Genomic DNA, 26,322 nt, shown 5'->3' with positions numbered 1-26,322 from the left:
GAGGGAGGGCTACAGGCCGCTCCAGCCGCTCCTGTTATGAACAGAATGGAAAGTCATTTAATCAATTTCCCCCCCTTTGCCCCAAATCTATCATCTTAACAAGTAATTTATTAACACCAATAAATGATGGCAGCTTGAGAAACCCTCCCTTTCTTCCAATTAACCCTGTGGGTTTTGTTGTTGTTGCACTTGTTCTTATGGTATATTTCACATCAGGGAAGGAGGGGAGCTGATCTCTGACATGGACTGAAAAACAAAAATACAAAAACACTGAACCTCAAAAATATTGTGAGCCATGTTATTCCAACTGCTTTGTGCAAACAAGAAAGCAAATATTGAGCTTCCCCTTTTCTGATTTACTGCTGTTAGTTCCCCCACTCTTCCTGTGTTGACTGATAAAGCGGAGCATCGGAGCTGTAAGCAGATCTTATCAGCACAGCCTTATGATTGCTTTCAACTGGTCAAATGATCGTTGCTGATTAACCACCTGCTTGTTAACCAAGTAATTAATCAATGAAATGAAATGGCACATTATCAAAACCTCAACTGTAGGAAGGTTTGTAGAATCATAGTTAGAAGGGACCCCAAGGGTCATCAAGTAGAAATGAGGTTAATGCAGGAATCTCAACCAAAGCATCCATGGCAGATGGCCATCCAGCCTCAGCTTAAAAACCTCCAAGGAAGGAGAGTCCACAACTGTCAAAGCTCTTCCTGATATTTTCTTGTAATTTGAGGCCATTGGTTCGAGTCCTACCCTCCACGGCAGGAGAAAACTGGCTTGCTCCATCTTCCATGTGACAACCCTTAAGTTATTTGAACTTTCTAGTATGGACCATTCCTGGTATTTTCTTTTTATTCCATTTTATGGTACTATCCACGGTGACCCAAAACTGAACTAGATAGACCAACGACCACCTGAGCTCACAGCTCTATTGAACAACAACCCTGACAGCATGAACTTCTGAGTGATAGCTTTCAAATTAAGAGTGGCCAGATGTGTAAGAAACAGGGCTCCCTTCCGCACCAACCATTAACACTGGTGTAAAAGACAGGATTTCAGCAAGTCTAGCTTGTTATGCAAGGTAACACCTACTGAAATGACCTCATCTGCACGAGTTGCAGGGAACCTTTGGTCCTCCAGGTGTTGATGAACGGCTGTTCCCACCATCCCTGCAACTGACCATACCTAAGGAACATTATGACAAACCTAGTGGATCAAGCCAGTGGTCCCTCTAGGCCCGCATCCTGCTCTCACAGCAGCCAACCAGATGCCTCAATGGGAAACCTGCAAGCCAAGGAGTTGTTGGGAGTTGTTGTTCAGCAACAGCCAGAGAGCGAATGCTTTCCTATGCCTGGCTTGCTTTATTGCACATTTCAATCGCAGGTGTTTATTTTAATGTGTTGATGGGATTGTTTTACTGTATTTTTTTTTTAAAGCTAGGTGCATTTATGTTTCTGTCATTGGTTGTATACAGTGGTAGCTTGGTAGTTGAACGGCTTGGCTCCCAAACAAATTGGCTCCCGAACGTCTCAAACCCAGAAGTGAGTGTTCCAGTCTGCGAACATTTTTTGGAAGCTGAACATCTGACACAGCTCTTCCGCTTGAGTTCAGGAAGCTCCTGCAGCTAATCAGAAGCCACGCCTTGGTTTTTGAACCGTTTCGGGAGTTGAACGGACTCCTTGAACGGATTAAATTCAAGAACCAAGGTACTACTGTACAGTGGTATCTCGGGTTAAGAACTTAATTCGTTCCACAGGTCCATTCTTAACTGAACTATTCTTAACCTGAAGCACCACTTTAGCTAATGGGGCCTCCTGCTGCCGCTGCACCGCTGGAGCACGATTTCTGTTCTCATCCAGAAGCAAAGTTCTTGACCTGTGGTAATATTTCTGGGTTAGCGGAGTCTGTAACCTGAAGCGTCTGTAACCCGAGGTACCACTGTACTTGTAAATGGTTTGGAAGCCAACTTTGGCATGCCATATGTCCTCTTTTTCATGATGAGAGGATCCATAGTTAAAAGTATAAGTTGGCAAATGTGTCCTCTTTTTTGCTCTTCAAAATACGCCAACCCTAGATAATGAGGGTGACGCGTACGATTATAGGACAGCTGTGGTGTGTTTTGCATCTGGTTGCCCTGCTTGAAACTGGGAAGGTGACATAGGACAGCCTAGGTGCAATGACGTCCAGGGTCTCTCCCTTTCTCCCTCTTGCTTTAATGTAATGTAAGGCATCTCACCCTTTTACCCTATAATACAATAACCATATTTGGCCTCTCTCTAGGAAAGCAGCTTTTAAAGTGGTTAATGATTAAAATGCCTCGTCAAAACAACCTCACAAGCAGCTATTTGAAACACTTGAGCTCCTGGAAAAAGGGTCTCCGCTGCCTGTGGGAGCTTGTCACCTACCTACATTAAAGGATTATAGGTTCCCAGCTGAGATAAAGTTGCCAGGTTGCAGCCAGGAGGTTGTGGAAGGGAAAGGGCCATAGCTCCAGGGGCGAGCAGATGATGATTTGCATGAGATCAGGTCCCAGGTTCAATCGCTGTGGCAGAGCGAACAGTATGGTTGGCCCATGCAGGAGCCAGGCTATGGAACCACGTAGCACTCCATGGGTGTGTGACCTCAATGCCATTCATTCTGAAGGAGCATCTCCACCCCCATCGTTCAGCCTGGACACTGAGATCCAGCACCAGGGCCTTCTGGCAGTTCTCTCATTGCGAGAAGTGAGGTGACAGGGAACCAGATAGAGGGCCTTTTCGGTAGTGGCACCCGCCCTGTGGAACGCCCTGCCTTCAGATGTGAAGAAAATAAGCAGCTATCTTATTTTTAAAAGACGTCTGAAGGCAGCCCTGTTTAGGGAAGTTTTTAATATTTAATGCTATATTGTTTTTAACACTCGATTGGGAGCCGCCCCAGAGTGGCTGGGGAAACTCAGCCAGATGGAAGGGGTATAAATAATAAATTATTATTATTAAATTATTATTATTCATTGGTTCCTTCCATGTGCAATTGCGGCACCACCTATCCCTGAATGGTGACCCTCAGGGCCGTTTCATAGGTACGTAGGAAGCTTGCTGGTGGCGCTGGGGAAGAGTCTCATGTGGCGAAAACAATGTTTGGGCACGTCATGTGATAGAAGAGATAAGGCTGTTGTTGGCATCCGTCCGTCTTGGGAGACTATGGAAGACTGTGCCATCGGGGGTAAAGTTAAAACCGTCACAGAGTTACAGTGGCTGCAGAGACCGATATGGGAGAGACATGTTTTGTTGCAGCTGGGGAAGATGGAGGCATCCACTTTCACTGTTAGAAGATGCACCAAGGCGTTTATTCTGTCTATGCTCCTCCCAGCAGTCCTTTCTCCTCCCTCTGGTCACTGCTGTGGGTAGGGAAACTGTCACTAGGCCTTTTAGACGCAGAGTAACATGTCGATTGGATGTGGTTAACTCAAATAAGCTGCTGGGCAGGCAAAGATTCCAATCCTCTGACTCAATTATGGGACATAACACAGATATTGTGTGCAGAGGCCAACCATTCCAAGGGTTTGAGAGAGGCCCTTCTTCTCCAGTTCCATCCCCACCCCTTGCAAAGGGAAGTCTGGCTGCTGAGACGCCATTTGGCCTGCTTCCTTCTGTCAGCGCAACTGCTCTTGAGAGCCAAATGCATTTTCTACAGTTGTTTGGCTATGAACAACTCTGCCTTTATCCTATATCTGCCTTGCTTTGTTCAGGCGTCTCCTCCTGTTGGCTACCCTTTCCCTAAGAAAAAGACCCGGACGCCTAGCATTTGTCTTTCAGCTTCAGAGCATGCACAAGATCTGAGTTTGAGGACACATTGTTCCAAAGAGGACTTCAAAGGAGCTCTGCTTTGCGGTTTGATAAAGCTATTCCACTGTGGTCGCAAAACAAGATGATAACCTTTATTTGGCAGTGTATTTTTCTCTCTGTTTTTCTTCAACATTTTAATAATAATAAAGCAATAAGAGATTTTATATCTACAATATACACAGAACCAAACATAACAACATATTTACCGTATTTTTCTGTGTATAAGACAATGTTCCCTCCCAAATTTTTTAAGTTTAAAATTGGGGGTTGTCTTATAGACAGAATGGTTTCTATCATTCCGGGATGTCCTGCCCAAATCAGGACAGTTGATGTCTATGTGTTTACTTGCCCATTCCTGAGGATCCAGCTGCTTGCCATGTTAAGAGCTGTGCCCTCCTGCCACCGGTCTTTGAAAGGAAGATGTAGGGTGTGTGTTACTTGTTGGATTAATATCTTAGCTAGCGCTCAGCCATGCACCTAGGCCTTTTTTTCTGCCTGCAATACTGTACCTTGTAACCAGTGCTTTGCCTATGTACTGATCCAATTTATGCAATAAAGATTTGGGCAGAAACGGAACCAAGAGGTTGAGTTCTTTGCCCAGCAGTAAGAGCCAAGGCAATATGGTTTACATAAAACGTACGTTTGCTTTCAGGGAAAGGCCATATTATATAATCGCAGAGCTATTAATTTCATTACCTGCATCTTGGCACAAAGATCAATGCTTCCAATTTAAGTAGCAACCCTGTAATTACAGTATGTGCTCCATTGCTCTGCCTGGATTTGAGGTTAAGGAGAATCTCAAGGGTTGCAGCAGAAGACGTGCAAGGGAAAGTCATGTCTGGCACTCCCCAGATCTGAGTTGGCACAGCCTCTACTATTTGTTTTGCCTCATTCATCTTAAAGTGTCACAATTGTCTCGGTACTTTGCAGAATTACATCAGAGTACATTCTTTGGCCTTGCACGGAGTGAAGACACAGTGCAGTATGACAGTACTGCAGTCACGTCCACAACATGTGCTTAAAGCACAAGGCTTCCCTCAAATAATAATGGGAACTCTAGTTTGTTAAAGGTGCTGGGAACTGTAGCGCTGTGAGAGGTATACTATGGTTCCCATGATTTTGTGGGGGGAACTATGTGCATTAAATGTATTTTAAATGTATGGCGTAGATGTGACCTGTCCTGGTAAACTAGTGCATCCATATCTATTAAAAGGCAAATTATTTAAAATGAAAGGATATCAAGCATTCCACTTAGGATTCCTAAGTGCATTCCTTTGTACTTAGAAGCCAGTCCCCTTGCGTTCATTCAGGTTTACTTCCCTGTACATTTGCATAGGGTTGCAACCTTAATAATGGCAACCTTAATAAACGGTGTCAAAAGCCTTCTTAAAAATATATATACTGTAGCCTACTGACTGGTTGGCAGCAAGAAGACGGGTGAAACAGAGGGAAGAGGGAGGGCATCTCCCTGAAACAAGTTGTCGAGACTCAGGAAAATCAGCAAGTCTTTAAAATTCTGTTATGCTATTTCAATAGTGATGGAGAATCCTGGGAACTGTAGTTTGTTAAGGGTGTTGGGAACTGTAGCTCTGTGAGGTCATCACCTTAAACCACAGTTCCCAGGATTCTTCATGACCAATGATGTGGCACAATAGCACTTTTAGGCTATATCTAAAGCACATCCCCACTTCCAAAGAGTCCTGGGAACTATAGTAAAGGGTGTTGGGCACTGCAGCTTAGTGAAGGGTCAGCTACAGTAAGGGAGCGAAAAACATGAAGTCTAATAATTGGAGGAATTAGGTCTCTTAAAGCATGTGATGCCATAAAGCAAACTTTGTACACCCTTTCCACGGAGGCTGTCACATGGTAACCTAGATTCACGAATTTCAGGAAAAGCAGCCCATTTTATTTTCTGCCACTCCCTGTGCTTAATGCATTGCAAAAGAGGATCCCGTGACAGTTGTCATCCCTGCTCTCTCCGCTCAGTACAAAGCAGACCTGCCTGGAGGCAGAAGCAGATCCTGGCAGAGAATCAACCACTCCTTCCACTGGAATGCCGCTGGATCCTAAAGTACATTCAGCACAAACAAACTTAATATGCAGACAGGTGTGGTTGGAAGAAGACTCTCAGGTCTGCTCAGTGTTCCAAGAGCACCTTCTGCAGTACATATAAACTGGAAAAATGAGGCTCAAACAAGGCCAAAGCGGATTTGTCAGGGCAGCTGTTAGGAACATCTGCTGTTGTTTTAGACTTGAACTCAGGTTTTGACCAATCTCATGCCAACGCTCTGTGTTCACGTGTAAAGAAAGTGAAGAAACTAATGCAATGCATCTATGAGGATTAGCCAACTGTGTTGCCACTAGCAAGACCAGGTTTCAAGTTCTCCTTCAGTGTTAAAAGCTCACTGGTGACCTTGGGCCTGTCACCATTACTCAGCCTAACCTATCTCTTAGGGCTGTTGCAAGGACAGAACTGGGGCAGGAGAAGAAGCTGGTATATAACATAACCCAAAGGTGGGGAACTTCAGGCCTATGTCGCAGCGTGGGAGAGCTGAAAATAATGCTAATATATTTCACATCTGGCAACCAATGTGCCCCTTTGGTTTCAGATAGTACATGAGTTAGAGGAGTCTGAAAAGCCTGGGACACAAATTTTCACAGCCTTCTAGCAGTTATGGTGGCTCATTTACCAGAAGTACAGTGGTACGTCGGGTTACATACGCTTCAGGTTACAGATTCCACTAACCCAGAAATATTACCTCGGGTTAAGAACTTTGCTTCAGGATGAGAACAGTGGCAGCGGGAGGCCCCATTAGCTAAAGTGGTGCTTCAGGTTAAGAACAGTTTCGGGTTAAGTACGGACCTCCGGAATGAATTAAGTACTTAACCTTAGGTACCACTGTAGTGTATTTAGCGTTAACTCTACAAATGTATACTCAATTCTGACCAAACTAAGCCTTCTAGAGCAAAATATACATCAGGATTCCACCATAGGGGTGCATGCATGTGCAGCAATTATTATTATTTTTAAAGCAGTGGAATATGTGAGATTTATATGTTGGCAGGCTTGAATATTCTGCTAGTCTCCCAGGCTTTGACTCACACTTTACAAACATGTCTTTTGGCCTGATGCCCTGCAGCTTGACATAGTTTTCGCCTGTTTCATTTCCTTCCTGTAGTGTAAAAACAGAAAGTTCACCCAGTTGTTTGGTCTTTGCTATCTTCAGGTTACAGATCAGAATAATGGAGTTCCCTCATTACCCTGATGCCATGACATCACATAAGGAGGTGGCTATATCCCGAGTTCATGATACAATGGCAAGGTCACAAGACTCACCAAGCATCAGACCTGGTTGTTTTTTCAGTGAAAAGGGCCTGAGGCAACAAGCGTTCATCTCTCTGTGTCATTAGTTTTAGCTAGGCACATGTGACTACTTCTGATCTGCAGGGTTTTACACAACAGACACACAACAGTCGCCTCTCTCTAATCCTGGTATTTCTCCTCTTTATTGGGGTGTGTGGGATAACTGAGATTGTGTAGTGAGTCTTTGTTAACATCAGTGCTGGAATAAGCAGTAAAAACACCTGCATTAGGGTCAGCCAAGATAAGTTGTCAGCTAGAACTCCTCATCAGGCTCAACACTGAACAAAAAATGTGGTCAGACAGCAGTGTCTCCAGCAATGTGAACCTGCAAAGGGAACTGGATCTAGAGTTGGGACACACCTTAATGATGTGCAATGGTATCGCAGAGCATCCTAGTACTATTGTCATGATGAAGACAGAAGGAGCAAAGGCTAGGCCTGCAACGAAAGCTTTATTGAACAGAAAGCTGTGTCCAGAAAGGCAAGGAGTTGCATGCAAAGAACAGCTTCTGTGCCATCAACCTGCTCTTCTCAACATCTGTTCCATTCAACCTTTTTTTTTTTTTAAAAAAAGCTATATTTATTAATGTTCACAAAACAGGAAAAAAGACAAACAAGAAGGCATATGGAAAGGGGAGAGTTGCTGCTGCTGGTTTTTTGTCTCTTTTATTTTGTTGCAATTTATGTGGAAATTGTTCTGTTTGGTTTTGTATTTTTTAATGGTTAATTTACTGTTTCGGTCTTCCTTTTGTTGTGTTGCAGTTATGTGTTTTTGCATGTTGTAAGCCGCTCTGCAAATTGTAGCTTGGTGGGGGGAACTTTCCAGCTTAAAGTCTCAATGACAGTGAAGAAATATGGGAACAGAGAATTGTTGAGTAAATGAAAGCAAAGTACACTCTGGTTTTCTCGTCTCTGCTCCACCCCTTAACGCACCAAATGTTTTCGCGTCAAGCGAGTGACCTCTAGTGGACAAGCTGGCAAAAAATAAAATTTGCAAAACTGGCAGCAGAAGTATCAGGGTCACGAAGGAATATAAGAACCGTAAACAGACTCAACACTGGTGGGAAGAGCCCCATTTGTCCTAATAAACTAGCTCAGGAAACCAGGAAGTTTATCATCATCATCATCATCATTATTATTATTGTATGACGTCCATCTGACTCGTCAGGAGTTATAGCTAGAGAGCTAAAATGGCATATTGAGACTCCTGCGTCGCAGGGGGTTGGACTAGATGATCCTTGGAGTCCCTTCTAACTCTACAATTCTTTGTTGTTAGAGGAATCAAGAGTTATAGAATGCAATATCTAATTTTATCGGGAGAAGTTGTTTGTTGTTTTAACAGTTGTTTACCCTAAATGTATCCTCTGTACCATGGAAAACAAAACATAAATTTTAGAAAGGAGTTATAGGAATGCTGCATTTAATGCCTTCCTGTTCGGACTGTTTTGTCCATCAATTAAACAAACATTTAAATTCGACATCTGGTTTCGGTTTATTCCAATGTTTTTTGTTTTTTGTTTAAAATATATCATCCTATATCTTCATCATTTACGTACACACACAAAATACCGAGCAGTTAAGCTAAAATCATAAAGGATTACATAATAAAAACAGCCCCACTAAAGTCAGCGTTGATTTTTTAAAACCGGCAGTATATACCGTAAACCCAGCTACCTTCTTCCAATCCACCCTGTCCTCTTTACCGCGCCTGCGCAGTAGTGCTTCCCTTCGCTCGCTGGTCGGCTTTCCCACTCAGGTTTCTCCTCAACTCCTGTCGCACATTTCCGCGCCGCGCCTGCGCCCTACCCCCTTCGGCTTTCCCGCGCCCCTCCCCGCCTCCCGGGCGCATGCGCCCTCATCCCCACCCGCGGCGCCTGCGCCGCGCTGCCTCGGCTTTCTCCCACCCTCTCCCCATGCGTGCGCCGCTGCCCTTTGGCTTCCGAGCTCTTCCCCCCCTCAACCCACCCACCGCGTGCGCGCATGCGTCGCGGCCCGAGCTCCCTCCGCCCGTCGCGCATGCGCCTTGCCTTGGTTCCCTCCTCAATCTCGCTCGCTCTCCCCCCCACCCCCGCCCCACTTGTCGTTCCCCCCGCTTCCCTCTCTCTCTCCCGGCGTCCGGGGCTGGCGTTGGGGGCGGACTCTGGTCCCCGCTTCCGGTGTGGTGTCATGGTGGCTCGTAGGCTGTGATGGCTGAGGAGGAGGAGGGGAGCTGAGAGCGCGGCGGCGGCGGCGGCCGGATCGAGCCGAGGGGGAAGAAGGGGCGGGGGCGTCGAGACCCTCCTCCTCCTCCTCCCCCGCCTGGCTGGGCGGCGGGACATGGCGGCCCACAAGCCGGTGGAGTGGGTGCAGGCCGTGGTCAGCCGCTTCGACGAGCAGGTAACGGCCCTGTGGGCTGCAGGATATGTGGGGGGGGGTAGAGGCGGCATAGGGTGGGGGCCCTTTCGGGGAAGGGCTGGAAGGCCCTTTCGGGGGGGGGGCTTTCCAAGCAGGGACGAATGCATACATATTTATGTGTGTGTGTGTGTGTGTGTGTCTTTTCTGAGGGGCCCGTTTCCCCCTCAGAAAGTGTCGTCGTCGGATCCTAGAATTGTACAGTTGGAAGGGGCCCCCCCAGGGTCCTCTAGTCCAACCCCCTGCTATGCAGGAATCTCGACTAAAGCATCCCTTGACAGATGCTTAGAAACCTCTAAGGAAGGAGAGCCCACGACCTCTTAGGGAGGATGCCTTTGCAGGGTAACTCCCTCTGCTCCTTTCAAAGGATGCCGTGATTTTTTTTTGGGGGGGGTGGCTGGGTGGGAAGGCAAAGCTTCCTGGGGAAAAGATTGAGGAATTGGGGTGCCATGCAAGGGAAAAGTGTGTGTACGTTTTCCTCACTCTCTCTGGTCTTCTTCAGGGAAAGAAGAGGGGGACCCTTTAGGGATGTGCTAGTGCCTTTTAGTCAGTGTGTGTCTGTTTATGGATGCAAAGCATCCTTGCAGATCTCCCAGGCAATACACACCCAAACTGATTAAAGGGTGGGGGGGAAGAGTCCTATCTCTTGCTATACATGAACATAAAGAGTGTGGAACATGCAGATTTGTGGTGGGCATGAATCCCATCTTTCCCCTCCCCCCCCATCAAGTTTGCTCTGGAATTGTATATATGGTTGTTGCTTACTGTGATCTTGGGGTCTTTGAGGGATGAGAGTTGGTGTTGGCCATTTAGGAACCCTACCCACACCCTGCTTTGAGTTGTGCGGATGATGTGCTAAAGCTCATTTCTAGTGGGGTGAGTCCATTTTTCCCTCTGCCCCGCCAAAGATGCACTGGAGTTGTGTGTTGTTGTTCTTTTGAGTAACAGCTGTAGTAGGGCATCCTGGAGGTGAGTTGAAGAGCAGTAGCTGATCTAGTTGGGTGTCACTTTATCAGTGGTACCAACGGGCTGTGTGACTTTTGAGGGCAGATGAGAAACAGCTGTTGTTATGCCTTTGCATTTTATCTCTAGGTTTGCAATAAAACAAACTTATGACGCCTCAAATACCACATTTTTTGCTCTATAAGACTCACTTTTTCCTTCCTAAAAAGTAAGGGGAAATGTGTGTGCATCTTATGGAACAAATGCAGGCTGCACAGCTATCCCAGAAGCCGGAACAGCAAGAGGGATTGCTGCTTTCACTACGCAGCGATCCCTCTTGCTGTTTTGTCTTCTGAGATTCAGATTTCCCCCCCCCCCCTTGTTTTCCTCCAAAAACTAGGTCTGGTCTGGTGCATCTTATAGAGCAAAAAATACGGTACTTAAAACATTTGTTGTGGCAGAAGCTTTCGTGGTCTAGAGGTGGCTGTGCATATGACAAAAGTGGGCTGTGGTCCTTGAAAGCTTCTGTCACAATAAACCTGCCAGTTTGCAAGGTACCAGAGTACTTTTCGTCAGTCTTGTGGGATGGAGTTTACTGGCCCTTTCTAAGGATGTGCTGGATTCCTTTTCTTTGGAAATGGCACGGGAGTTGGAAGGGATGCTAAGGATCATCTAGTCCTTCCCCCCTGTCTTGCAGGAACATGCAGCTGTCCCTTAAGGACATCGAATCTGCAACATTATAGCACCACGCTCTAACCAACTGAGCTGGATCCTGGCAACTGTACCAATTGAGTTCTACTCTGTGAGGGCATGATGTGTATGTTCAAGTCAAGAGAGAACTGGAAAACGGGTCTTCCTTGAATGGAATAAAGAAGTAGCTGGATGCGGTCCAGCATTTTCCTCCTCTTAAAGGAAGAAAGATGTGGCTTATCTAGATATTTCCCCCCCAAAAATGGTGATTTGCCTCGGATAATTTGCAGTAGGAAACTTTCAGTGTCAAAGGGTTAGCCACCTTAACATTTTTATTTTACCTGTATTTAGTAAAGAAAGCTAAATGCGTTGATAATGCTAAGTTTGCCTAATATTGCATTTGCAGTTGGCATCAATTTGTTGCTCCTAATGAACTTACAAAATGGAACATTTTTCACTGAAAAAATATAGCGCTGGAAGACTGTGCACCCCACATTGCTGAGGAACTGTCCCTTCTAGGGTTCTTTCAAGAGAAGAAATGTTGAAGAAATTGGGCTCAATCTTTGGGTTTTGGGAAGGTGTCATTCTGGGATTTGTAAAAGTTGGGGTCTTTGAGGGAAAAAGGAGGGGAAGCAGCTTGGCTCATTGGAACTCTTCACTTGCTGGATGTGGGAACTGGGAGCCCTGTGGAATGAAAGATGCAGTAATAGATGTAGTCAGACTTCATCCTTGTTCCATGTGAAAGGGGGTGCTTATGTATGGAAAACGGGGCACAGATGGTTTGCAGTAGGATTGAAAGAACAGGTGGACATACTATTGATCATTGAAGGGGTCTTCTGGGCCCAGTGAAGGCCCAGTTATGCAGCATGGGGATAGGGGGTACTACTGTGAGTGGGTGTACCACTCACATCAGTTGAAGTTTTTGAACAAATTGGGACTTGCTGCTTGTGAGTTGAACTTGGGAGGAGGGAAATAGGGGGATATACTGACTTGAGATAATTATGGAACTGCCCTTCTGAGTGGCCTACTGGATCCATTTTAAAGCTTTGTTTTGAGACAATCTGGCCCAACAGGTGCCCCTTGGAAGTCCCTAAGCAATCATGCTCACAGTAGGTCTCCCCCTACTCAAAATTCTCAGCAACTGGTATTCAGAGGCATACTGCTTCTAATCCTAGGCAGCACATTGTGTCTAATAGCCATTGATAGTCTTATCTTCCATGAATCTGTCAAATCCGCTTTTGAAGCAATTCTAGTTGGAGGCCATCACTTCATCTTGCGGCATTGAATTCCATAGGTTAACTGTCCACTGCATGAAGAAGTCTTTCCCTTGGTCTGTCCTGAATTTCCCAATACAGTGGTGCCTTGCAAGACGAAATTAATCCGTTCCGCGAGTCTCTTCGTCTAGCGGTTTTTTCGTCTTGCGAAGCAACCCTATTAGCGGATTAGCGCTATTAGCGGTTTAGCGGCTATTAAAGGCTTAGCGGATTAGCGGCTAAAAGGCTATTAGCGGCTTAGCGGCTTAGAAAAGGGGGGGAGCGGGGAAAAATCGGAACACTCGCAAGACGTTTTCGTCTTGCAAAGCAAGCCCACAGGGAAAATCATCTTGCGAAGCAGCTCAAAAACGGAAAACGCTTTCGTCTAGCGGGTTTTCCGTCTTGCGAGGCATTCGTCTTGCGGGGCACCACTGTATTCAGCATCTAGCGTTTTGAGTGAGAAAGAAAGCCTTTATGTCCACATTCTCCCCACAGTACATAATTTTACGCATCTCTATCATGTTCTTGTTACTTACTCCCTTTTTTACTAAGCCAAAGGCACAAACGTTGTTGTCTTTCCTCATAGGAGAGCTGTTCTATCTCCCTGATAATTTAGTGAACCTTCTCCAGCTCTGCTGTGTTCTTTTTGAGCAGCGGAAAACAACCAGAGCTATACACACCACACCATAGATTTGTACGGTGGCATTACAATATTGGCAGTTTTATTCTAACTTCCTTTCCTAATGAATCTCTAACACAAAGTTCCAATTTTTCACAGTTTCTGCCCACAATATCAGCATTTTCCTAGAGCTGCCCCCTACAACCCTAAGGATACAGCAATCAGTCAGTGCCAGTTCTGGCCCCATAATTTTGCCCCATCATGCATCACTTTTCACTTGCTTCCATTCAGCTAGGTGGGTATTAATATGGCAGACTTCATCCTTGTTCCATGTGAAAGGGGGCAGTAATGTATGGAAAATGGGGCATACTGCTTGTGTGAAACACCATAAGATTTGTCATTTTCCTTGTAGAATTGAGCTGACTAACACAATAGGAGTTATGGACTTAAAATGTTCAAACACTTTCCTGTAGTTGCTATGCTATCTTTAAAGAAAGAGATATTGAGGGAGTTATTTCCTACTTTGGAAGAATGACACTTTCTAATGATGAGCTAATTTCTCATGCTAGTAAATTCCCTCAAAGTATTTTATTTATTTAAGGCATTAACTAGCTACTCTTCAGCCAAAGCTCTCAACGTGATATACAAAAGATGTGATTTCCCTTGCAAAGAGAAGTTGCTGGAAATTACTGTCCTAGTAGGATCTTGCACGTCATCCTACATTGCTTTCTTGGAAGTAAATTCAGTTGCTTTTTAAATGGGACTTTCTGGGCTATTGCTGTGGACAGAAGGAGATGATCTCTTTTGATCAAACTTATAAAATTAGGTTCCCCCCCTTTTCATTGGCATATGTCATGTTTTTAGCTAGACTGCACCACCAGATTATTGTGAGATGCATTGTTTTTATTTGGTGTGTATTTCTATTATAAGGTGCCCTGTGATCCTCGGATGAAGGACAATATAGAAATTATATTTAAAAATATAAAAGCAAGTTTTAAATTGCACTGGAACCCTAACCAAAGGTGGGCTAAAAAAGAAATCTTCAGAGGAGGGAGCCCCTCACAAACATATCTCCAGGGAGAGGGAGTTGAAAAGGTGAGGGGTCACTGCTGTAAAGGCCCTGTTGTGTTCCTGACAAACGTGATCATATAGGGGGGAGAGAGGTACAGTACTGATAAACAGGCAGAAATTGGCAACAGTCCTTGATTGTGCCTTCATAGCTGCTTAGTAGGTTGATCATCTGGGAAGTAGTCTTGAGTTGCAGCTTTCTAAAAACACACACATAAACAAACCATTGTCATATATAATATGAAATGAAGTGTGCATTATGCAAGTTTAGGTTATGGTTCCTGGGAGCCACCTCTCTGCTTTCCAAAATAAAAATCTGGTGAAGAGGTAATGGAATTTTCAGATCCTGGCATTCCATCTCATATGTGCCTTACACACTGGCTCTTCTTGCGAGGTAAACTTTAGTTTGTGCCCTCGTGTTTTCCCAGTTAGGTATGCAAATATCCAACATTCAGAATTGTCTAATCCAGGGGTCTGCAACCCGCGGCTCCAGAGCCGCATGTGGCTCTTTTACATCTTTGCTGCGGCTCCGGGGCGGATACTAGCGAGGGGAGGAGGCGCATTGTGCGCCCCGACACTCCTCACTGTGGCGGGCGCTGTACTGGCTGTGACGTCGCATGGGGGCGGTGCGTGCGTTAGTCACGCACCGTCCCGACATCACCTTCCCGCCCGCTGTCAGATTGTGGCTCCGGAGATATATTTGTTTTAAATGTCGCAATGCCTTTGCGGCTCCCAGTTGTTGTTTTTTCTTCGGAAATGGGTCCAAGTGGCTCTTTTTGTCTTAAAGGTTGCAGACCCCTGGTCTAATCAGTGTAACTGGGACTAAGTGCTCACCAAATTTTAGCTTTAAGCTGGCCTGTGGCTTGAGTATTGGGGGGTGGGTTACGCTTCTTTGCTCCCTTCCATTTTAAAGAGATATATAAAAGCATCCTTTGGGACTATTTTAGTAACCATTGTGTTGTGGGGCTAGATAAATTTCAGGTTCTTTGGAAGTTCTTTAACATTTTGGGTGTACACTCTCCCCTTTCTAGGAAGAGTTGTAGAAATGCCCCCCCGTCATTTAAAAAAGTAAGTAGATAAGCATTTCTTGGTGACAGGTTTCCTCAAGAAAAGTCAGAATAAGTATGGTATAAAGTTACGTACTGTAATATATACAGGTGAACTAATTTTCATGGGTCTCGAACCTTGGGAACTACTCTGACCGAGACTTAGCAATCTGGTGAGAAGCATTTTTATTCTGATCCGTCTATCTGGCTTCGTGGAGAAAGTGGACTAGTAGACAGAACTCCATATATTTCAGTCCCACATGTATGCTCATGTGTCAGGGAATAGCAGCTGTGGGAATTAAATTCTAGCAGAGGAGTACATTAAGAGTGGCTGAAGCTTATCCAGTGCACTACTAAGTTTGCAGCTGGTTTGTAGATGCTGATAAAGGAAGTGGTTCCTCACAGCCATTCAGCTGGACGTCTCCAGTGTTCAGAGGTTTTAATAGAAAGCAAATGAAAACAATTTCAGTACGTTTTTGCTGATTAACCATCCCCACTTTGTGTGAAATACTTTTTTCCCCCCTAAGTGCACTTTGTGTCTGTTGTGTGCTGCTTCCATCAAAAAGCTGTTGGCTTTGATCAAAAGTAAAACTTCCTCAAAGTGGGGTTTTCTGCAAGGTTTTGTTCAACAATTGAGACCAACTGACTGGTAAATGACGCATGAGGGAAATGATTGGTCTGTGACCTTTTGAAGAATTTATGGATGCAGCTTAAAACAAAGTGTCTAGTGTTCATGGAGCAGGATTAATATCTTGGATTTGTGGAGTCATTTCAAGTCTTATCTGCGCTGCTGCTGGGACTTCCGAACTTTTGAGTTTTAACTGATACAGTTCAGAGAGAAGCTAAACATTGGTTGAAACACATTTTGCCCAATACCTCTGCAGTAAGTTACAAAAGACAGGTAGTGAAATACAACTCAAAGTTACTCTTTGATTCTGATTTCATTGATGAAGTGCATCTGACAATAGTTCCTGTATGTGATATCTCAGGCCACAGCAGCTGCAACTGGACCATGGTATAGCATGACGGAAGTGATCCACAGCAAGCCTTGGGCTCATGCGCTCCTCCACCCCCGCACCTCCTCTGGCGCAACCATGAGGAGGAGCTCAGAGGCTTTCGCTTCCATTTTTGTTTATAATGTCATCTGATCCAACAAACTGTGGTTAATGCGAACTATGCTTGCTGGTTGGAAACAAGCCAGTTCCAAACTGGTGGCGAAGGCAAGCCCCATTTGCTAAGGAATAACGGGGAGCACATTTTAAGGCTCCCGGCTGTTCCTTTCCAGCTCCATCTTGGACTCAGCCCTGTTTGTATTGGCTGTGGTCTTGGAATCTAGCAAGGTGGGTTGCATCAGCACTGCCACCATTTTCGTTTTCTTTGGTCTCCTCCCCCTCCTAGTCATAAGTAGGCAGGAAGCGGGGAGAAAATGAATTGCTTTATTCAACGAGTTTATAGCATAAATTACTAAAACGAGTTCCTGTGGTGAACTCAGAGCAGCTTAGCTATGGTTCCCAGGTGGTCTCCCATCCAGGCAACTGTCAGGATCAAATCTGATTAGCTTCCCCAGAAGAACTGTTTCATGTTCTTTCAAATTGTTCTCAGGGTGGAGGGGGGGAGAAAGATAGGCATGGATGGTGAAAGGAAGGAAGGAAGAGCACAGTTCGTTTTTTTCAGGGTGGGTGGGGTTCAGAGTGCACCTAGGGTCTGAGAAAGTTGAACACATGTGTTGTGGACAATCTCACGTGGCTGGGGCTTGTCCCATTCACAGAAGCTCATGGTGCTTTTGCTATGGCAGGTTAAAACTGAGGTGCCTGGTGGTAAACACAACTTATTTTAGAAGGCCATGCTTTAATTGTACATGCTGTATAAATATGTCAGAAGTTCTTTCCAATAACTAGAAGTAATTGAACAGTAAAGTACACTTAGGCTGCATGCATACACACTATACTTTTAAAGCAACGCCCCCCCCCTAAGAGTTCTGGGCATTGTAGTTTGCCCTCACACAGTTACGATTCCCAGCAACTCTTAACAAACTACAGTGCCCATAATTCTTTGAGGGGGAAACTGCTTCAAATGTGCTTTAAAGGTATAGAGTGTACGCAGCCTTAGACTGCAATCTTATACTGTCAGTGTGGGGAACCTTTGGCCATTGAGATGTTGCTGAACTACAACTCTCATCATGCCTGGGCATGGACCATGCTTGCTGAGGCTGATAGGAGATGGAGCTCAGCAACATCTGGAGGGCCAAAACTCCTCCACACCTGTTATACACACTTAATTTGGCATACGTCCCATTGAACTCAGGGTGGCTCAGTAGAAATGCATAGGATTGCACTGTCCATGTGCTTTAAATGCAGTCAATTTTTTTTACTGGAGAACTGTTTCATTGAATACTTGTAAATATTTTAAGACTGGGAAATTCAGTGGCTTTGTTCAGATGCAACATTAAATTGTGATCTAGCACTATGTGAATGAGCCTGACCTCCCCTCTGATTTGTTCCCTCTCATCCTCTCAAGAGGGCAAATTTGGATCTTTTAGTTAAAGCAAAAGTAAAAGCTTCTAAGCATCTCCTCCTGCTACTGCGGTAGGAGGAGAGGAAAGTGAGAGACCATGCAAGCCCAGGAGAAATTTAGGCTCGTTCATGGTTTAGTGTTGTATCTGAACATGAACATTCGCATACACTTCCCATGCTTGTTTAAATGGGGGTGGTGGGGAAGAGCTGGAAACTGCCACCATGTTGGTTTTTGGCATACCCAAAGAGCTCTTGCATGAAAAGTTAAAGGAAAAAGCCTTCAGTGTAACACACTGGAGCTCTGGAAGTTTTCTTCTAAGTGAATGCTTACTGTTTTTCTTTCTCCTCCTCACCTGCAGCTACCAATCAAAGCTAGTCAACAGAATACCCACACCAAAGTCAGCACGGAACATAACAAGGAATGTCTCATCAATATTTCAAAGTACAAGTTTTCCTTGGTCATCAGTGGCCTCACCAATATATTAAAAAATGTTAACAATATGGTAAGTGCTTTCCTCTTGCTCTTAATAGGCTTATTGTAGGTGGGGAAAGCATGAGATGAAGGAACCTTAGGTTGGGAAAGGAATATGTGTGTTTTCTTGCCCAGTTACCAGTGGATATTGGATGCCAGTGGTTCCGTTGGTACTTGGTAAACACACTGATATATTGATTTCCTATATCCAGTGCTTTTGATTAAAAATGCTCCTCTTCCTTGTTCGAAATAACAAGCTTCTTTAAAACAAGATCAAACTAGATAAGTCCTATCTTATGTGTAACCAGGACAAATGATATTGGCCCAGTTTGGACAATTGCAGCTTATGAAGCCAAGATTTGCACAGACATGGGAACCCTTTGCATGAGCTGTGGTTAAAACAGGAAGCCTCTAACTAGCCATGCATTCCCATTACATTTGGAACAAACCAGGTTTTTAGACCATGGTCTGAAATTGATTATTTTAGGTAATTCTGAAACTGGTGACCATAGTTTCCAGTATGGACAAAACAGGAAATTGTGGTTAATTAGAGACATCCTGATTCAATTGCAGATTGCAGTGGCTTTTGGGTTGGGGTAAAAAGCCAAGCACGGCCTTTGTTTGCTGTTGTCTGTGTGAAGGGGCAAGCTATGGCACACATTAAGGGGTTTAGTGAACATGGTGAGGCCTGAATAATAGGATGCCATTCATCTTTCCATGTTCAGTCTTGTATCTGTTGGGAGTTAGCTCAAAGTTTTAACATCATTCAACCTCCCTGCCACCCACCCACTGTCTAGTCCTGAGGGATATGCCCTTTAATTTTAACTGAAAAGCAGGGATCATTATAGATGCTCTCTGGCGTAGACCATGCTTGCTGGGGCTGATAGGAGATGTAGTTCAGCAACATCTGGAGGGCTAGATGTTGCACTAGGGAACGGATGCCTCCTCGTTTTATCTCTCTTCTGAATGTTGTGGGTTTGACTGGTTTGCATACCCCAAAGTCCAAGTTCTGTTCCCAAGGTAATCTGAATCCTCTGTTTGGAACAAAACCTGTATGCATAGGGGTTTCATGTGCTTTAGGATGGTTTTACAGAAAACATGACTGGGTCAGGAGAGCAGAGGGAATGAGGAAGGTATAGAGAAGACCTGTGTTTAAGCTGTGAAGCCCTGTTTGAATTCTGTGCCTTCCCCAAATGTAGCTCTCCACCTTCCCCCCACCCAATGAGGGGAAGTGGTAGCACAGTGGATAAGGCCTTTCTGGTCCTGGCATCCTGGTTATGCAGTGTCCTCCCCAGGGAGGATTGTCTTGCCCCCTGCCTACAATATTTTTTGCTAATCACATCTCTCCTGATTTTTTTGTCAATTATATTTACCGACTTGGTGCAGATTTTTATATTCTAGTACAGGTGGTGACCATTTTGGGTTGGGGTTCTGTTCCTCGCCCCTGCACGTGCACCCTGTCCCCCACATTCTGCCCTCTTCTGGGTCCAAAATCACCCACGTGTCAGTGGCCACAACATCAATTGGACACACACAAAATGGTCGCTGTCTGAGTACAAATACTATTTGTCAATTTTGGGGTTGCATTTTCTGATTCTAAGTTTGCAACTGTCCATCGACCTTGGTTGATGGGTGGTATAGAAATGTCTCGATTGAATAAATTAACCTCAAGGGCTCCAGATCTTGCTGAAGTTCTCAAGAAACAAAATAATTTACTGGTCTCCTGATGCTCATCTGGGAAGCATTGGATTGCATCCAGCTAATTTATTCTCAGAGTAGGCCCCCTGAAATTTATAGGCCAACGTTAGTCATGCACATTAATTTAAATGGGTCTACTCTGAGTAGGACTAACATTGAATGCAACCTGTTGGGTGGTTTTCAGCTAAGTTTACTCAGAGTAGACCCACTGAATTCAATGGCCATGACTAAGCTAATTTCAGTGGGTCTCCTTAGCTGAATACCACCCACTGTGTGGGATGATGGGAAGCAAATCCATTTTTGTAATGAGAACTTAATTGGTTTCCTGTGTTCTACCTCCCCCACCCCAGAGAATATTTGGAGAAGCTGCTGAAAAGAATTTGTATCTTTCTCAGCTGATTATATTGGATACACTGGAAAAATGTCTTGCTGGGGTGAGTAGCCTGCTTAACATTAGTTGCCTTTGCAAATTCTACATAGACAATCTAACTGTGAAGATGTGTGAAATGTCTGTCTTCTGAAATAGTCATGTTCTTGATGATAATTTGTCAGATTTGTAGAAAGTCACTCCCCTGTTATGCTTGAGAGGTTGCCTCCAAATGCACTTGAACTATGGTGTGTTTTAACTTCTTTACGTGTTGATCTACATACCAAATGAATTTAATAAAAATAATATAGAAGTGACTTCCAGGCAATCAGGGATTTTTTGTAAACGGACAGTTTCAAACTGTTGCAGTGCTACAAACAACTGTCTAGAAAATGTAGACAAGTGGGCTAATAGCATTTTTGTGGCAGCAATTTGCAGGGTAGAGAGCCAAGTCTGCAGCTGATTGCTGATATTTGTTTGCCTTTTTGCTGAATGCATCAGGAAATGGATGCAACTTTCTTTGTAACTAATTCCTGTATGCATGTGCTTTTTTTTAATGTGACTAATTCTGGAAAGGAAAATAATATTGGACTTGAAAAGCAAACTTAAAGATTTTGGTATCTTTGGCTCTAAATATTGCATCAAAAAAGAGTGTTGATGCAGCTTGATATACGAAAAAGAAAAAAGAAGGAACTTTTGTGTTTACTTGTGGCTCAGCCAGTGCAAAGAGATAAGACTTTTTCCACTTTAAAAGTTAATTTTTTTAAACAAGTCCACCTGAGCTCTCCTGTGGTTTTCTTTCAATTTGGCTTAGTTTTGTACACAGATGAATTGGCTGCTAAAGATGACTTTTGCAGGTGCTTCCTAGTTTACATTAGTTAACTTTGTCTAAACTTCCAGTGGGAATGCAGTACTGAGGTTTCCAGAAAAGTGATCCTATTTTCACTTAACTTTGTTCCTGGAGTCTCTCTGCTTTTTCCCTCTTTTGCAACCTTGGGAATGCAGTTAGTGGTTTAGCCCTTTCTGCAAAGCTGTAAAGCCAAACTTGGGCTCTGGTGAAATCTAAGAGTCTTTGTTTATTCCTGAGGGTTTCCTTCACACAGTTCCAAGCTTACTGTAATGAGATCAGCTGTAAGCTGCTTGTGATTCTCCATACTGGTTTTAAAAGATCGCTTTCCAACCCATTGCAGACGGAATAGTTCATGGCTTGTCATTTGACACCTGTGTAAACATACTTGCAGACAATCTATAAATGTAGTCATGAGACCCGCAGCATGTTCCTAGCCTTCTCTGAGCAGCAGAGCATTGGATCGAGCACGCAACTCCCCTTCTCTGGACCGTGTGCAAGGCTCACCCATTAGCCAAGGTGATCCCTTTGCCTCAGGTAGTGGATCGGTCTCGTGTGCCCTCCTTCCCACTGCCCCCCTCTATAGCCTCTGCTGGCCTGCAGAGGCTGTCTGGGTCAATGGCTATGACTGTTGCAGAGGTACTTGTTAAGGACCGTTCAGGCCACTTGCCTGCGCCTCCATCTGAAGAAGGGTCCTTGCTCACAGCAAGGTGTGATGGGCAAGATGGAGCTGCAGGACATCTATTTAAAATTGCATAGTTTTACGACAGGGAAAAAAATAAAACCACTAAACAATAACAAAGTACAGTTAAAATCGATAGAAAACGTTAAACTATGGAGCTAAAATCACTTTAAAAGTCTTTAGCTTGGCATCTCAACTAAGATATAGGGGTGCTACCACTGAAAAGACCCTTTTCCTGGTTGCTCCCCACCGTTAATTGCTGATAGGCGGGAAAGGGTTTCTGATGCAGATTTTGAGACACAGGCAGGTTCAAGAGGAGAAAGGCGGCCAAGGAAAAGGATAGAGAGCTGCTTCTGCAGGGACATAACAAAAGGATAGCAGCAACCTTTTCCCCAGCCACATTAAGGGCTCCTCAAGGGTCATTATAACACCCTGCTGTAAGTTATTGTGACAGATGTGGCTGGTTCATGTGCAGCATTTTCCCACAGCCTGGCGAGATGTGTCTCATGAGTTCAAACACACACATCTTGTTTACAAAATACTGTGATAGCTTGGGAGTGGAGCAGATTTCCTGGGTTACTAACGATGGGGGAAGAGAACTGTGAAAACGCTTCGGGCAGGCAGTCACTTACAAACTGTCCTCCTAGCAACCAAAGGACACTATGAGGCTCGATGAGACGATGCTGGTCAAGCAGTTGTTGCCAGAGATCTGTCACTTTATCCACACCTACCGCGAAGGGAATCAACACGCAGCAGAGCTTCGCAGTTCTGCCTCTGGAGTTCTCTTTTCTCTCAGCTGCAACAATTTCAACGCCGTCTTCAGCCGCATCTCCACCAGGTGAGTGAGTGAAAGATGCTACTTTCCCCATCGTTCCTGGAAGGCCCATTTAATAAATAATAATTTTATTATTTATACCCCACCCATCTGGCTGGGTTTCCCCGGCCACTCCCCATTTAAAATATTGTCAAATTTTTTCTGACCCCAGTCAGCCTCTATCATGTATAAATATCAATGCATCTCAAGGAAGGTTAAAATCAGTGTGGTTGATTGAGCTTCTGAGTGTCAAGTCTCTTCTGACCTAGTATAGTCTATTTCTACACCTTCCTTCTGCTTGTGGGCTGTTGGGTCATCTCTTTGAACGCAGGTGTATGTTAATACAGTGGTACCTCAAATTACAAATGCCTCAGGTTACAAACGCTTCAGGTTACAAACTCCACTAACCTGGAAGAGTTACCTCAAGTTTAGAACTTTGCCCCAGGATGAGAAAGGAAATCGTGTGCCGGCAGCAAGAGGCTCCATTAGCGAAAGCACGCCTCTAGTTAAGAACAGTTCCAGGTTAAGAACGGACCTACGGAACGAATTAAGTTTGTAACGAGAGGTACCACTGTAATTTTGATTCATTTAGAAGGCTCTGCATCAAGTCAGACCTAAAGAATTGGAAACCAAACAAGCTGAAGATGGATATTTCATTAGTCGTCTTCTTTCTTTGGTGATCACTCATAGCCGAGTAAGATTGTCTTCCATAAACACACTTTTAACAATGAGTCCGTAAGTGACTGTGGGGGACTTTGGTTTCTGGATGGGAGTTGATCACGGTATGGATTTGTCAACCGTGCCTTCCTCTTAGCACGTTTCTCCCTTGCATCTTGAGCACGAGTGTCTTCAAAGCCCATAACACCTTTGGTAAAGGCTGTTCTCCAAATGGAGCGCTTGCGGGCCAGTGTTTCCCAATTGTTGGTGTTTATACAACATTTTAAAAAAATTGCCTTCAGACTGTCTTTAAACCTCTTTTGTTGACCACCAGCATTGCGCTTTCTATTTTTAAGTTTGGAATAGAGTAGTTGCTTTGGAAAATGATCATCAGGCATCCGCACTACATGACTAGTCCAACGAAGTTGATGTTGAAGAACCATTGCTTCAACACTGGTGATCTTTGCTTCTTCCAGTACACTGGTATTACCGTATTTTTCGCTCTATAACACGCTCCCAACCATAACACACACATAGTTTTTAGAGGAGGAAAACAAGAAAAAAAAATCTAAACGAAACAGTGGATGTATGATTTTTGTGGTTCATGCTGTGGCCACAGACATGTGATCTGACGGTGAGTTTGGGGTAGCCCAATGCAAAAATCCTGAGGATCTATGTGGATCCGTGCTTTGTAACCACGTTTTTGCACCACTGCGGCCCCAGGCAACAGTGGGTGCGTGATTTATTTGGTACAAGCTGTAGCCATGGACATGCTATGTGATATGATGGTGAATTTGGGGTGACCCAGTGCAAAAATCCTGAGGATCCATGTGGATCCATGCTCTGTAACCACATGAATGAAGGAACTGTCAGTAATGTATGGTATCTCCAATACAGTGATGAAGGAAGAGGAGGGGTGGAGCTCACACTTGTCCTAGGCAAAGCAGCCAACTCCTATAGGCCTAGGTGCCTTCACCCCCCCATTAAATATTTGAGGGAGTCATCCCCCACACCCCATTGTGGTATGTGAGTGGGGCTTACCTGGCTGTCCCCCCAATATTTTTTGAAGTTGGAAGAGGGAGGGAGGGAGGGAAGAGAGAGGGGGAACTCACATTTGTGCAGCTGCTTTGCCTCGAAGAGGAGCAAAAAGAGGAGGAGGAGACTCAGGGACATGAGCCTTGTAAGCTGCTTTGTTTGAATTTACCTGTGAGGTGCTGGGGGAGGGATGGAAGGGGAATGCCCTCTTTGTCCCTCCTTCCAGCTCATTGTAAAGAAAGCAGAGTAAGAGCTGCTTACATTTGTGTAAGGGAGAGCCATCGAGCAGGCAGACACTGAGAAAGAGAGGCTGTCTCCCTTTCCCCACCTTGGCTTTTACACAGCTCTTGCCGGCTTCCAAGCGCCCACCTCTCCAAAAAGCCATAGAGCAGGCAGACAGGAGGAAGAGAGGCTGTCTCCCTTTCCCCACCTTGGCTTTTACACGCTGCCGGCTTCTGAGCTGCCTCACTTCTCCCACCTCTCCAAAAAGCCATAGAGCAGGCAGACAGGAGGAAGAGAGGCTGTCTCCCTTTCCCCACCTTGGCTTTTACACGCTGCCGGCTTCTGAGCTGCCTCACTTCTCCCACCTTGCCAAAAAGCCATAGAGCAGGCAGACAGGAGGAAGAGAGGCTGTCTCCCTTTCCCCACCTTGGCTTTTACACGCTGCCGGCTTCTGAGCTGCCTCACTTCTCCCACCTTGCCAAAAAGCCATAGAGCAGGCAGACAGGAGGAAGAGAGGCTGTCTCCCTTTCCCCACCTTGGCTTTTACACGCTGCCGGCTTCTGAGCTGCCTCACTTCTCCCACCTCTCCAAAAAGCCATAGAGCAGGCAGACAGGAGGAAGAGAGGCTGTCTCCCGACACTCAGCTGTTGCTCAGCTGTTGCCGGCTTCTCAGCAAGCCAAGCGGAGGAAGAGAGGCTGCCGAACAGCCAGCAAGAGTGGCTCCTCCTGCCTGCATTCGCTCCATAACACGCAGACACATTTCCCTTTACCTTTTAGGGGGAAAAAACTGAGTGTTATGGTGCGAAAAGTACGGTAGTTCTCCTATCTTCCCAAGTGATGTAATGTTTCATAGGGGGACAAATTAGAGCTCCGTGGTAGCATGGTTCAACATAAAATAATTTTCCTGCTCAAGACCCTCAAGAACTGCTGCCGCTCAGAGGAGACAATGCTGGTCTAATTGGGCAAATCATTTAAGGTATAAGGCAGCTTCCTGTGTTCCCCTATGTGAATTTTGGATCCAGAAGTGGAGAGCATAGGAGCAACATCAGTCTCTAGTGAACAGGTAGAAAGTCCTGCAGTTAAAGGGTACCTCAACTAAATTTTAAGGGCCTTTTCATAACCTCTGTTCCAAGGAGTTGTTCTTGGCAGCCAGCTCTGGAGGATGTGGGTTTTCTCTTTTTTGCTAAATGGCTTGATGGAGAGTAGTTCCATACAGAACGGGAGACACTGCATTTCCTTTATGGGGAATAGTCAGAAACAATTAAATAAAAACCTCTCCTTGAGCTAACTTCTGAGTGTTGTTTGGTCTCATATTTCCTGTACTTGGCTGCATGGACCTGGGAGGGGACCATGAAAGAGAGAAATCGTTTCAAATGATGTGCTTGCTCAGAAATTAATTTAAACATTTGGCCATTCATTGCTTGTCCCCATGGGTTATTTTGCAGGGGGGGGGTGTTCAGTGGTGCAGGCTTAGCGTTGTGGGTCCTGTGACCCATGCTTTTGAATTCCTGGCACATTCCCATGTCATGCCAGAGTTAAGTCTTTCTCCACATAGATGAAATGAAGAGCTCCCTTTCTGGTTGGCGCTGGAAGTTACATATCATGTCGCGCACACACATCTGTAGATTTAAGACCGAGCAAAGCAGTTTCTCAGCTTGCGCTCAACACATGATTTAGATATTAGTTGCATGTGGGCCAAAGTGCTGAATCACCAAGTGTGTGGTGTGGGTGGGAGAAGAATCTGTGAGATGCACTTAAGACTTCACGGCTAATTGAATTCATTAGGGTCAAGGCAAAAGAGGGCAGTGAGGCGCCATG

General features: G+C 44.9%; 2 protein-coding genes across 4 annotated transcripts in view; one reads left to right on the top strand and one right to left on the bottom strand.

Annotated features, from left to right (window-relative positions):
• The window catches only part of EVI2A (ecotropic viral integration site 2A), a 243,873-nt gene that overhangs the window by 120,754 nt on the left and 96,797 nt on the right, over window positions 1-26,322 (bottom strand). The gene's annotated exons all lie outside the window — the stretch shown is intronic.
• The window catches only part of NF1 (neurofibromin 1), a 163,583-nt gene continuing 146,528 nt past the window's right edge, over window positions 9,268-26,322 (top strand). For all 3 annotated transcript variants that reach the window (XM_082201178.1, XM_082201177.1, XM_082201176.1), the window contains exons 1-4: window positions 9,268-9,564; window positions 18,070-18,213; window positions 20,231-20,314; window positions 22,424-22,614. In XM_082201178.1, the coding sequence (XP_082057304.1) occupies window positions 9,505-9,564; window positions 18,070-18,213; window positions 20,231-20,314; window positions 22,424-22,614 (479 nt within the window). In that variant the 5' untranslated portion in view covers window positions 9,268-9,504. The remainder of the gene's footprint in view (window positions 9,565-18,069; window positions 18,214-20,230; window positions 20,315-22,423; window positions 22,615-26,322) is intronic.

Source organism: Podarcis vaucheri, assembly GCF_965113315.1.
Source record: "Podarcis vaucheri genome assembly, chromosome: 15".
NCBI lineage: Eukaryota > Metazoa > Chordata > Lepidosauria > Squamata > Lacertidae > Podarcis > Podarcis vaucheri.
Note: the sequence above shows the minus strand (reverse complement) of the source record. Positions and strands in the feature narration are given on the sequence as shown.